Source organism: Neopelma chrysocephalum, unplaced genomic scaffold (genome assembly GCF_003984885.1).
Source record: "Neopelma chrysocephalum unplaced genomic scaffold, ASM398488v2 Primary Assembly neopelma1_97116, whole genome shotgun sequence".
Taxonomy (NCBI): Eukaryota; Metazoa; Chordata; class Aves; order Passeriformes; family Pipridae; genus Neopelma; species Neopelma chrysocephalum.
In genome coordinates, this window is record NW_020925758.1 from 1,741,122 (window position 1) to 1,755,397 (window position 14,276).

Here is a 14,276-nt window from a genome sequence, read left to right on the forward strand (position 1 = left end):
CAGTTCTGGCACCAGTCATGGTTCCATCCCAAAGCTGCTGCTGCAGGGAGCTGGCAGGATACTGGGATGGGGAGAACATCAGAGGACCACCAAGGAAAACACACCAAAACCCCTGCTCCCTAAAAACAAAGGCAGGATGGAGGAGAAAGGATGAATTTGGGGTCATTCTGCTTGAAACAGGGTGACATATCCCAAAAACAATCCCTGCCCTCTTCCTAGGAAGGCAAAGAATGACTATGTGTACTCGAAACTCTAATTGGAAATAATAATTTAATCAGCCCCAATATCCCACTTCGGACTCAGTGCAGTGAAGCATCGACAGCTCCCATTTTGCAACAACTTTCAGGTGTCAGAAAAAAGCCACCTTTATTCTGTCGGCTGCCAGACCCATGCAAATGGAGAATGAAATTCCTCAAAGAAAAATAATTCAGTTTTAGCAAAATGATAAGACATAAATGGGGGCACTGTAGAATCATTGAATCACTTTAGTTGGAAGAGCCCCCCGAGGTCGTCACGTCCAACCCATCCCCAGCACTGCCAAGGCCACCACTGACCCATGTCCCCAAGTGCCACATGTCACAGCTTTTAAATCCCTCCAGGGATGGGGACTCCAACACTGCCCTGGGCAGCTGTGCCAGGGCTGGACAACCCTTTCCATGAAGAAATTTTCCCAATATCCAGTCTAAACCTCCCCTGGTGCAACTTGAGGTCGTTTCCTCTCCTCCTGTCCCTTGTTCCCAGGCAGCAGAGCCCGACCTCTCCCAGCTCCCCCCTCCTGTCAGGGAGTTGCAGAGCCAGAAGTTCCCCCCTGAGCCTCCTTTTCTCCAGGCTGAGCCTCTCCAGCTCCCTCAGCCACTCCTGCTGCTCCAGACGCTTCCCCAGCTCCATTCCCTTTTCTGGACCTGTGACACCCCATCTGCTATGGCAAAATAGTGACACAGTGTTTTCTTTCTCTCCTCCCAAATGGCTGCTCTTTGGAGCTGAGGCTTTTACTTGTTTTCTTATTTTCTCTCCACAGAACTGGAAAATTTGAAATGCTGAAATGTTACACTTTGAGCAAATGCATCATGATTTCCTCTACCTTGCCTTTTTTTTCCTTTTCTTTTTTCTTTTCTTTTTTTTTGAGAAAAATAGAAAAAAGAAAGGCAGTAAAAAGCAGAAGAGAGAAAATTACAGGGAGACAGAAAATAAAGGGGAAAAATAACCCTAGATTAAATGTCAGTGTAAATAAATCCCAAATAAAGCCTTTCCTCGAGCCAGAAGCCTCTCAGTGTCTCGATCCCCACTTGGATTTGGGTTGCTGTTGCTCCCAGGTATGGGATGATACAATAGGGTTTTCTGTAGAGATTTCCCCTCCTTTTTCACCCTTTCCCTATCCATTCCTTATTTTCCCTTAAATTTTTCCACCGTCACTTTTCCCTGGATTTGCTCCAGTGCTGGTCTCCCAAGCCCTACAGGCTTTTTGCCTCCCCCATCTGAGAGCTGAGACCCTCAAAACCCCCGGCCTGTTCTTTGTCATGGGGTTTGTGAGACCCACCAGCCTTGCCTGGAAGCACCACCAACGTTCCAGCCGTGGTCCTGCTCTGGTTGTATCACCATGGACACACCAAGATGTGGTGCCAAGGAAATCATGATCCAAAGAGCAGCTGAAGACCAGCAATTAATCAAAGCCTCAGACTGTTGTTTAGCAAAGAGGTCACACCATCCACATGCTTCATCCCTACTAGGAGTGAGGCATCAGTTCTTTCCAGGCCATCAATCCCACAGGTGCCCCATCCCTGGAAGTGTTCAAGGCCAGTTTGGACAGGGCTCAGAGCAACCTGGGATAGTGGAAGGTGTCCTTGCCCATGGCAGAGGGTTGGAATGAGGTGGACTTTAATGTCCCTTCTAACCCAACCCATTCTGGGATTCCATGATCCTGCCATAAAATGGCATCTGAGGGTGAAAGGTGTCCTCCTTGACTCAACCATGGCTTCAAAACAGCTGGAAAACACCCTTCCCTGGGGCTTTTCCACTGTTCCTACCACAGGTCAGCCAAAAAAACCACAACCAAGTTTGAAGAAAATCAGCTCATCAGTTTTTGATCCCATCTTGACTTCCCACAGGATTTCACCCCGCTTGGTCTTGCAGAGGTGGTGAAAAGTCCCATATCAGATGGAAGGAAATGACTGAGGGCTTTGAGGTGGGCAGAGGGTCTGGCGACGAGCTGGGAATTATGATCACCCTCAGTGCTGCCTGAGGAAGGTGGCTGACGTGCCACATGTGCCCCAGCGCCTCCCAACTGCTCTGCATCACATTTATATTTATCAAATATCCCCTGTACGTGCCTGGCCAAAGGGAGAATCCTTCCTTATGGGACTGAGGGGTGACACACCTCCAGTGTCCCAGTCCCTGTGCTCCAGCATCTCCAAAGCTTCACCAGTGTCACATGTGACACTCATGAGGCTGGGGAACATCTCACCGGAGCAGAATTCTGTTAATTTTTAAGGAGAGCTTGGGGCAAAAGCGGGAAGATGCCCCAAACTGGGCATGCTGGGACCCCAGAAGCTGTGCTGGGGGACACCAACAGGCAGGAGCCTCGTGGGCAGGAGGGAGCCAAGGGCTAATTTTAACACCAACCTGTGCCTGCGGCATCTGTGCAACATGTGAAGCCCCGGGGGTGGATTGGGTGTCTCAGGAAAAGGGGGGAATGTGTGTGAGGATGTGAAGCAACAGCAGTGAGGGCTGAGCCCCGTGAAACACCCGCGACAACTGCGTGGCGGGGCCGGGGGGCCACCAGAGCAGCTGCCCCAGGCAACTGGGGCTGGTGGCAGGGCTGCAGCCCCTGGCCCAGGGCCAGCAGTGGACTCAGGAGACCATGGAGGGGACGCCAGGGTGTTTTACACCCCATCCTGCACCCATCATGATGTGGGCCCCGGGGAGACAAGGTGGACACCTCTCCTCGGCTGATTCACGCGTGGGTGTGGCTACATCACACCCTCCAGGCCTTTTTAGCGCTTAAAGAAGTGTCCCTTTGTAGGGTGTGTGTGACACAGCCAGGTCGGGATCACACCTTGGCGCTGGGAACGATTTGTTGCTGCTGATAGGAATGGGTGGGAATTGGTTTTTTATCCACGCTGGGACACAAAAGGGGCGCAGGAAGTGTTTCATTACAGCACAATTATGGAAAATTGGATTAGATCAGATACAAGGAGAAGCTTTCTTATGATGTGGGCGGTGAGGCCCTGGCACAGGTTGACCAGAGAAGCTGTGGCTGCCCCATCCCTGGGAGTGTCCAAGGCCAGGTTGGACGGGGCTTGGAGCAACCTGGGATAGTGGAAGGTGTCCCTGCCCATGGCAGGGAGGTGGGACGAGATGGAGTTTAAGGTCCTTTCGAACACAAACCACTCTGTGATTCTATGAAAAAAACCCCCACAAACAGATTTTGCTCTTTCCTCGGAAATATCCATGCTGATGGGGCATCATGTGCTGCCTGCCAATACTGAGCCAGGGCTGGCCGAGCATTGCCCACAGCAGCACGGTGACAGCGGGGGGCAAGGTTCAGCCTTTCCCTACCAAAAACCCTCCCTGGAGTCAGCACAACCTCCCGGGGGACACTGAGGGGGGCAAGGCAGGAGGGGAAATCCAAACTGGGATGCAGTGGAGCGGGCACTGGGAGGCAGTGGGCACCTGGGACTTTGTCCTGCTCCCATTTGAGGGGAGCTCGGTGCAGCAGCAATGTGAGAACTTACCCAAAAGAGCCCTTTCGTGGGGGGGGGTGGCAGCTCTGGAGGAGGCTCCAGGGCACACACTGGCAGCTGTCCCTGCTCCCTGTGGATCAAATTAATCCTTCCCACGCATCTGCCCTCGGGCTGCGGCGCTGGGAGGGAAGGGGTTACACAGAGCCAGGTTGCCAAGCCCACGTTTTAATTCAGATCGGGGGTGGGAGGGGGGGGAACAAAACAAAACAAAACAAAACAACAAACCAACCCAACCCCACAACAAAACCACCAGATAAATCCAACGACAAACCCACTGCCATAATCCAGGCGGACAAATCCACCGCACATCCACGTTCGGAGGCTGCCGAGCGCTTAAACCTGCCAGATGCACGGGATGGATAAGGCTAAGCGGGGATTAAGGGGGCTCCCCACGGCGGGACGGCGGCAACAACAACCCCCCGGCCTGGGCGGGGCGGAAAGGCCATGGAAAAGTCACTTTGCAGTGGGATGAAATGATTCCCGGGGTCCTGCGCCCTGATGGAAACCACTCCTGCACAACGGGGTCTTCCGACTCCATTTAAACAGTTTTAAATCGAGATGAGCCTCTGGCTGTGGTTGTTTTTTTTTCAGGCGTGTGGGGGGGGGAGAATCGCCTTTCTTTAAGCCGTGGGGGTTTGTTGCCCCAGGAGGAGGGTGGCTCCGAGCCCCCAGGGAATTCCGCATCCCTCCAGGTCCCGCTGGAGCCATTTTAGGTCAGCGATGCCCCAACGGAGCAGCTCTGTCAGTAACTGGGGCGCCAACACAATGGGCCACTGTCACCCGGGAGGGGATGAGGGCAAGGACTGGGATGGGGACAGGGACGAGCCCTCTGTGCTCCTGCGGCCCCGCCATCCTGCTCCTGCGGCCCGGCTGGGCGTGTGTCCCCCGCATGTCATGGGCAGGGATGTGCGGCGGAGTGTGCTCCACGTGTGTGCTTCCCGTGTGTGTGCTCCACGTGTGTGCTTCCCGTGTGTGCTCCCCGCGTGTGCTCCCCGCGTGTGCTCCCCGCGTGTGCTCCCCGCGTGTGCTCCCCGCGTGTGCTCCCCGCGTGTGCGCTGCTGCAGGCACAGCGGTGCCTGGTCCGGGGCCACAGGGGTGTGTGCCCGTGTTCGTGTGTGTGAGCATGTGTGGGTACACATGTATGTGTGTGTGCACGTGTGTGTGTGCATGTATGTTTGTGTGCACATGTATGTGTGTGTGTGTGTGTGCATGTCTGTGTGCGCGCAAATTTATGTGTGTGTGTGCACGTGCATATGTGTGTGGGTGCACATGTATGTGCCATGTATGCATGTGCGCGTGTGCCTGTACGTGTGTGCGCATGTATGTGTGTGCACATGTATGTGTGTGTGCATGTATGTATATGTGTGCGCACATGTATGTGTGTGTACATGTATGTGTGTGGGTGCACATGTGTGAGTGTGCACGTGTGTGTTCATGTATATGTGTGTGCACATGTATGTGCATGTGTACGTGTGTGTGCATGGGTGCACGTGCACATGCACATGTACGTGTGTGTGCATGTATGTTAATGGGTGCACGTGTGTGTGTGCACGTGTATGTGTGCACATGTGTGTGTGCATGTATGTGTGTGTATATGTGTATGTGTGTGTGCACACGTACGTGTGTGCATGTGTGTGTGCATGTGTGTGTGCATGTGTGTGCACATGTATGCGTGTGTATCTGCATATATGTGTGCACATGTATGTGTGTGCATGTACCTGTGCGTGCACGTGTGTCTGTCTCTGGCTGCACACGTGTACAGGGCTGTGTAGGTGTACGAGGTGTGTGCCTGTATTCCAAATGCCAACACATGTGTGTGTGTCCCAGCACATGTGTGCACGTGTTTGTGAACGTGTGCCTCTGTTTCCCACACATGTGAACATGTGCGGCCGCACATGTGTGTGCGTGCGTGCCTCAGGCTGCACACATGCACGGGGCTGTGTGCCTACATGTGTCTGTGCCAGTGAATGCTGGATGCTGACACACACACGTGTGAGCCCAGGCACGTGTGTGCATGTGTGTGTACGCGTGTGTGCACATGCATCCATGTGAAAGAATGGATGGATGGATGGGCGGGTGGTGGACGGGTGGGTGGATGGAGAGGTGGATATATCGTGGATGGAAGCATGAATGTATGGATGGTGGATGGTGAATGGATGGATGGATGGATGATGGATGGATGGACGGATGGATGGATGGTTGGGTAGATGAATGGATGGTGGAGGGTGGATGGACGGATGGATGATGGATGAATGGGCAGTGGAGGGATGGACAAATGAATGGACAAATGGATGGAGGGATAGGTTGGGGATGGCCGGATGGTGGATGGATGGGTGGATGGATGGGTGGATGGGTGGATGGGTGGATGGATGGGTGGATGGGTGGATGACGGATGAATGGTGGGTGGGTGATAGATGGTAGACGGACGGTGGAGGGACAATGGATGGATGGATGGAAGGATGGGCGGATGGTGGATGGATGAATGAATGCATGGACAAACGGACGAATGGCTGATAGCTGGATGGACGGACGGACGGACGGACGGCAGATGGACAGCCTGATGGACGGACCGACGGACGGACGAACGGGATCCCGGCGGCTGCGCGCGCACGCACCACCTCCCCTCTCCCTCCCCCCCCACGCCCCTCCCGCGCGCGTGCGCGCCTGCCCTCGCTCTCCTCGCCCCGCCCCCCGCCCTCCCATTGGCCGATCCCCGCGCGGGGGGCGTGTCCCGCCGCGCTCGCCGCTGCCCATTGGCCGCGGGTCCCTTTGTGTGCGGGCGCAGCGCGGCCCCGGCGCAGTCGGCGGCGCGTCCGCGGGGCGGGAAGGGCCGGGCCGCAGCATGGTCCTGGTGCACGTCGGATACCTGGTGCTGCCCGTCTTCGGCTCCGTGCGCAACAGAGGTACCGCTCCCGGCGCCGCGGGGGGGGCGGCGCGGCCCGCAGTCCCGGCAGGACAAAGTGTGGGGGGGTGCCCCTTACGTCCCCCAGCCCACCAGCATCCCCCCTTTTCGGGACACCGCTCCTCTTTTGGGCCCCCCCCCCCCCACCCGTTCGCCCCCTCTCGCCGTAGCCACCCAGGCCATCCCAGCGTAGCTGTAGCCGATAACAGCCATTTTTGTACCTCCATCCTGTGTAGTAGCTGAGTTACATTTTGCACTGTAAATTCCTGTTAAGTGGATTTGTTTTGCCTTGGTCGTCGACGCAGAGTCTCTTTGGGGAGGGGTAGTGGGAGAGGGGGGAAGGGGGGCAGACGCCCTCAAATTGCGGCCAAAACCACAATCACAGGACGGGTGAGGTTGTAAGCGACCACACCGGGGTCCTCTGGTCCCACCTCCCTGCTCCAAACCTTCTAAAAAATACACCAAATCGGGGAGAGGAAAACCCAGCGATTGGCCTCGATTCCCTGAAAATCAGGCTGGAAAAAGAGTTGGGGAGTGGGATCTGTGATTGAGCGGGACTTAAAGTGCCCCCCCCGGGAGCTGCTGGCGGGGGGTGCAGCATCCCTGTCCCCGCGGTGACACCTCTGTCCCCGCGGGCATCGCCCCCCTCCCCGTCCGTCCGTCCGTCCATCCTTTCATCCATCCATCCGTCCAGCCACAAGTGTCCTGTCCCGCCAGCACACCCCCAAAACTGGCCAACACCTACCCCCCCCCCCCAAAAAAAAAATCCCGAACAAAACTGGGTTGCGAAAAAGAGACGACTGGCAAAATGGTTTTCCATTAAACAGGGATAACATTTTTTTCTGCTGTGCTAAATTACTTCCTGTTCTTATTTTGTGGGTAATTTTTTCTGTACCGAATATCCTTTGGTTGTGTATCTCCACCTTTTTTCTTGTACTAAAACTAAAGCATGGTCTGTATTTTTTTACATTACCTAGTTTCTGATGTAAATCTCTCTGTAGAGACATACCCTGCTGAAATGTAATGTGCTGTAGCCTATACATCTGCTCAGTGTACGCTGCTTTTGTTCTGTTGCCCTTCCATAGCATGGTGGGCCTTGCCTTTTTGTATTGTGTGCATGATGACATTGTTACACACGATTCCACTAATACTAATATACGATCTCTCAATAAAGAAACTAGTTTTCCTATATTAACCTAGTGTGCTTTTTCTATTGCTGTTTCCCCATTTATTGTCGTATCCTGCTGTTTAGATTTTTTCCTTGCTTTTCCCCCCCCATCGTGAGGTTTGAGTGAGTGGATTTTTTTCCTCCCTCGTAGTGCAGATGTGGGGGGGGCTTTTAAATACATTTTTTTCCCCCTTCCTATCCCATATCTACCCTCAGCATTAGTCTGTGTGTACATAATCCCCAGCGCACAGTCCGTATTGCTGTTGTGCCGATGCAGAATTCTGTTTTTACCGCAGAATAGCCAAAAAAAAAAAGTGTACAATCCAATCCCTCATTATTAATCGGGGAAAAAAAAAATACAGATATTTGATGAAGGGTCTGCTGCTTATTCATTCTAGTTACAACATTACACATTCCTTGCCAGGACTGATAACCGAAACGACCTCCGGATGGATGGGGGGAATTGTTTGGGGTTTTTTTGAAACTCTTTGATTAACAAGAGGTGTAAACGAGCCTGGGAGAATAAAAAAAAAAATTCCCTTTAATCTTTAAGCTGTATATTTAAACGTATACATCTCTGCGAGTGCCCTGCCCACCATCTGCCAGGCGAGAAGTTGCCGTGCCTCGGTCCCGCGGCGACTGGCACGCTATAAATATCTTCACTAGACCCCTGCAAGGCAGGGCTCGTAAAAACCGTCCCAGCTGCTAATGTTGTAACTACATTTTTCCTGCTCGAAGCCTCCAGGCCTACCATCTTCTGAATAAACTCGATTTGGTCAAAGAAAAAAAAAAAAAAAAGAATTTAAAAAAGCAAAGTACGGGGTTGGGAGAAAGTAACGGGGAACCTTAAAATATTTGGAAGCATGGAGGGATGGATAAATTGCGGTCAGCGAGCAGTTTTGCTGCAGCAGCAAAGCGATAATAATAGTGGTCACCTCTCCTTGTTCCTGCACCAGACCCCTCTCCCAGGTCTGCAAAATGGTCCTGTAAAACCTCCCAGCTTTGGCTTGGATGCCACGAGAAACTGAGGGAAGTCAGGGCTCCCAAAGCCAGGAGAGATGGGGCTGGGAAGGGGAGGCGGGGGGAAGCATCTTGTCTTTAATTACATTTCCACAGAAGCCGGGGTGGGGGGGGAAGACACAGGATTGGTGATTGGTCTTTAATGAGAGGAAGACAAATTTCAGCAGGTCGGTGGGTTCCCACCGCTAAAAATTTCACGAGGAGCCGCTGGCAAACAAAGCAAAAAGCCAGTGGCTCCGGCAGCCTGCCCTGCCTTACCCCAGCATCCCTCCCGGAGACGCATCATTTTGCAAGGCCGTGCCTTCCCTCCTAGCTTTTATCCCGAGTTTGGTTGGTTTTTCTCTATAAACATTTACTTATGATTTTCCTTCTCCATATTTCCTTTTCCGTGTACCTCGGTGACTGTTTGGCCATCCTGTCCCCCCCACCCTGTATGAGCACCGGCGGGTCGCCCCCCTGCTCCCCCCTGGATGTAGTGTTTGCCGTGGCCCTTTGTTCTCGCTCCATCCTCGCCCCGGGCCAGCGCTGAGCTCCTCCGTGCCTGACACATGTCCCCGTACACATCCCGAGGAGGGAGGCTGTGCTTCTCGCTTGCATGAAGGGAGACATGCATGCCTGTTGGGGCTGATCATTTTCCAATGTGATTTTTTTTTTTTTTAATTATTATTTCCCCCACCCCCTCCTTCTTTTTGTTCTCTCTTTCTCCTTTTTTTTTTTTAGCCTTTTTTTTTTTTTTAATTCAACCCCCCCCACCCCACGTAAGACAATGAGATTCGGGTTGTGGCGTGGAAAAAAAAAAAAACAAAAAAACCGAAAAACGAAAAAAAACCCCAAATTCCACTCCCCTCTGCCCCACCCCAAACCCCGACAGGGATAAACCCATCCCTTCCAAATGCACCACAGACACCTGCCGGCAGCTGCCCCTTTGTTGGGAGTGGGGAATTCACTGCAGCGAGCGCAATAACCTCCCCCCCAGGTCTCACTCCGCAAATTAGCACTGATACAGAGCAAAACTGCGTGGTCAGTGTGCTCTGAGGATGCCTTGGTAATCTAATAATGCAGAAAGCTGCTGGGTTAATGGCAACTTTTAGAGCAATTTATCATCCGCATCATATTTTTGACCTGTCTTGTTAGAAACACATCCTTACGAGAGGAAACATCCCCCCCCTCCTCCACCTCCCAGCCTTATTAGTCAGTAACCACCAGGCTTTCATAGCTCATAATCCATCAAGCTCATCCACATTTTAATGACTTAATTCCTTTGACACTCTTGAAAATCCACCTTTCAGTCTTAAAAAAAGCCACCTGGTACAAAGAAAATGATATATTTTTTTGTTTTAGCATCGCGGGCTGAGGAGATCCAAGGCGAGTCACGTGCTGGTGGTGCTGCTGTGGGTGTGGAGGCACATGCAGTGATTTCTGTAAAGCCTAGACATCTCCCCAGCACCAACCTGTGTCCCTGGGCTCCTTTAAATAACTTCTTTCAGTAACAGGGAGAGGGGTAGCCTCAAACACGGACGAAACGGGCTCTGAGTTTCATTTATTTGAGGGTTGTGTAAAGGTCTCACACACATCTGTGTGCATTTAATGATGCCAAGCGGGAGCTTGACTGATGGGGCTCTCACACGGGGCTTGGGGTGGTGGCACAAACTCCATCGATGGTTTTTTAAGAAAAAGAGAAACAAATAGTGGTCACGTTTTGCTCGTACCGGGAATTACCAGCGAAGTCTAAAGAAAGATCTGGCCCCGTGGAAGTGTGTGATTTAAGAACCGGTGAGTTGGTGCACGAGTGAGACAGCAAAAGGAGCTGGGGGGTGGTTTGGGGGGTGTCTGCCACAAAACCCAGGAGCTGCTCTGGTTGGAGGGAGTGAAGTGGTGGGGACGTGGTGGGGACACAGCCCATCAGCGCTGGGTGTGCCCTGGACAGAGCGTGGGTGCCAAACCGGGGGGAGAGATCTGTAGGTGCCAAGACACTGCCATATCCACCTCCAGCTACGGTCCTTGCCGAGTCCTCCTTCATGACCCCCCTGGAAGGACTGTCCTGGAGTAAGTCTGAGCTTTGTTTTTTGTTGCTGCTTCAAACCCTGCTCGTAACCTGGGGAGATCCTCGATAGCTGGAAGGGGAGGATGCAGCACGGCTGGGGCTCCTAAACCTGTAGGAGAAACACCCCAAATACCTCAGGGAGCACGTGGGATGTCTGAGACTGGCTCATCTCTCTTTGCTGATCAGACAGAGGGTGCTCACAACTGCTGGGGTGGAAGGAGGTGGGAATATGGCTTTTTCAGGGGTAGCGAGGGCACGAGTGTGCCCTCCAGCCCCTTTACATGCTGGTTTAAACCCAAACTGTGCACTGGGGCTGCCTCATGTCTAAACTGGAAGGTTCTTGCCTCTAGAGGTGTTCAGAAAGGAACACACGCTGCAGCAGGTCAGCCGAGAAAAGCTTTTCCCACCCTTAACCTGGGAGTGATCGTTTTGGGAAGCATTAAATAAGTGAGTCAGAAATTCAAGGGGAGACAATGCAAAAGGTCTTCTACATCAAATCATCTCCAATATCTGTAACCCCCAAGACCAGAGTTGGTTTGGCAGCTGGGGGAGGTGTGATGGCAATGCCAGTGTTGTGACTCTTGGGCATCTCACGGTATTTGGGTGTTTCTCCCTAAACCTGCAGCTCCTGGAGTCGGGTGGCAGCACGAGGCTTTTCCCTTAAGGGTTTTTACATAAAGTACAGCTTCAATTTGCTGCTTGTGGCAAACTTGGTCCTCAAAACTCACAAGTCCTCTACTACACTCAGCAGGTTTTTCAGCCGACGTGGTGGTTTGAGAAGGAGAAGGGTGATGTGGCTGCAGTGGGACCAGGGCAAAGGCTGCAGGGGGGCAGTGAGAGTTGGGATAAGACCCAGTGGGGAAAATGGTAATTTTCTCCCTTTTTTGGTTCAGTGTGGGGCGATGGAGTGGGTTGATCTGCAGTTGGGGTTGGCAGAGGGGTTGTGGTTTCCCAAGCGACTCTGCACGGGAACCCATGGGAGATGCACAAATTAAATCCTTGTGTGGTCTTGTCTTACTCCTAAACCTTCTTAGTGAGAAAATCGTGCCTGTTGCAAATGGTTAAATTCTCTCTCTAAAATAAAAAAAAAACAAACAATTCTTTCTCAGCCAGTGCCACAGATTCTGGTGGTGGCAGGGACTGGGCTCCTGTGCTGGAGAGCTCAGCAGCAGCCAGGATGGAGGGAAAGCAAACCCAGATCTGCTCCATGCCTCCTCACCACCTTTTCTTACCCTTTCTGCTCCTCCTCTGCTCAGTTTTGCAGTCTCCCAGGACCTTTTCTCACACATTTTCCTGCCAGCCGGTCCTTTACATTTCCCAGCCACAGCTGGATTGGGCTGGTTGGCCCATGCTGTCATGGATCCCTCTTGGTAAGTCCTTAACTGCTGTTGTTTTCTGTCCCTCCCTTTAAAGGCTGTAAAATGTGTCTGCAGGAAAGTTGTGTGTGCTTATGGCTCTTTAATGAACATCACCAGTTTGGCTTGAGGGACTAAACCCAGTGGGGTCAGGAGCAAAGAAGTGCTGGAAGCAGTGAAGATGCAGGTTGTGGAGAGAGGTAGTAAGGGGCAGCCTTACTGGTGGGCTGGGAGCCCCTTGAAGTGGGGACATGCCTGTGGGGAGATGTTTATATGAGGATTTCGGTAGCTGGGGGAAGGATCCGAGTGTCCCTGTGCCTCACACCACATCCCTGAGCTCCTGGCTGCTCACAGTGGCTGCCCTGCCTGGACGTGACACTCCAAGGTGTGGGTGACCCTCAGCTCAGTCTGAGCCATTGGCTGTTGCTGGTTTTCCCCTTTTCCTCCCCCTGAAGGGCTCAAGTGGTGCTGTGGAGCTGTTACTGTGCATCACTCCTCCATCTCTCCCTTCCCAAATGGTACAAGGGGCAGGTGTGTCCCTAGACGAGGAGAAAACCAGCCATGGGCACCTTCTGGGACTTTTTTGAGCAGGGCTCTGATGGAACTAGACAGCCCACCAAGCCGTATGTCCATCTCTGGAGCTAAGAACTGCTCTGAAAACCTGCTCTTGTCCTTTTCTCCAGGCTTTGAGGGGTCCCTGAAAGACGTTCAGAAAAAACATCCCTTGGGCATCCATCTCCATGCAGCTTCTCCCCACGCTGGGTTCCTCCAGGGGCGGGTGGGATTGGGAAAGGTCCCCATAGCAAATGTGCCCTTCCCAGCTGTGCTTCCTGTGTGTCTCTGGGGTTCCTCACTCTGTTGGCATCTGACTCTTCCATCAGTTGCACTGCTAGCTCAAGGTACTGATATATCCCCACGGGATCTTGGCTTTTTTGGAAGCTATGGATGCATGAGGAGGCACCGCTCATGATTGATTGCCCAGCTAGCTTGTTTTCATTATATTTCTGCTTGAAAACTGGGCATCTACAGACAGAAGGAAGCTTTCTTCTCCTTTTTGATAGCAGAGGAGGTGCCTGTGTTTGCGCCAAGGCGCCTTGGGGCAGTGGGGGATGTTTGTCTGGTCCACTCAGGGTTGACCATCATCAGCTGGCGGGGAGCTGAGACATGAGTAGTCTCTCCTGTGACCCCCAAACCTCAGTGAGGAGCAACTGGAGTCAGAAAAGATCTGTGGGTTCGTGGTGGAGCTGCCTGGACATGGGATTGGACACCCATCTGGGAGGGTCTGAACGTGTTTATGTGCACATAAAGCTGAAATAAGTCCTCAGCTTTTAAAAGAGTTGCTTGGCTTTTATACCGTGATAAACAAGATGAGAATCTAGTTTGAGGTGTGTTTGTATCTAAAAAAAAAAATAAATAGTAATTGGCAGCAAACTGGCCACGGTCTAATGGTATTTTGCTTGCAGGAGGGTTTGGTGATGCAGTTATCTTTGCAAGACTATTGGTGTGTGTTAATCCCTGGTTTGGCATTTGCAGTTAAACTTGAGCAGGAGCTTTTTAAATCTCAGTCAGAGTCTGAAGGTAATGGGGGTGGTGATGCTTCAGGAGAAGTGTCCATCAAGCCTGGCAGTTTCCACAACCTCCAGGCGGAAAATACCACTCATTTGCCTGTCAGGAAGGGAGCTGTAAATCTCATGCAGATTACCGCGCTCCTTGTTGTGGTTTGCTAAATCCACATTTCTCTTTCTTGTAGCCTGGCCTTTAATATTAATATCTTTAATTTCATTTATAAATTCACTTATCAGCTTTCATTAGTCATCCCGTTAATGATCCCAGGCAAGAAATTTGTCATTTGACGTCAAAAGGCAGATTAAGGGACTTCTGAAGCCTTGGGAAACGGCTTCATGCTGCACTGGAATTATAGTGGTTGGCATATGAGGCTAATACTAGGTGTAATTTGCATCTGCTGCTCAGGGGAGGAGTGATTATTTCATATATTTAGCAGAAAACAAGAGCATTTCTTGATCAAGAATGGTGTTACATTTCCTGC

General features: G+C 52.1%; 1 protein-coding gene across 2 annotated transcripts in view; it reads left to right on the top strand.

The window, feature by feature from the left end:
* Positions 1-6,578: 6,578 nt before the first annotated feature.
* RNF165 (ring finger protein 165) overlaps positions 6,579-14,276 on the top strand; it is a 50,363-nt gene continuing 42,665 nt past the window's right edge. For both annotated transcript variants that reach the window (XM_027671696.1, XM_027671697.1), the window contains exon 1: positions 6,579-6,643. In XM_027671696.1, coding sequence (XP_027527497.1) covers positions 6,583-6,643 — 61 coding nt within the window. In that variant the 5' untranslated portion in view covers positions 6,579-6,582. The remainder of the gene's footprint in view (positions 6,644-14,276) is intronic.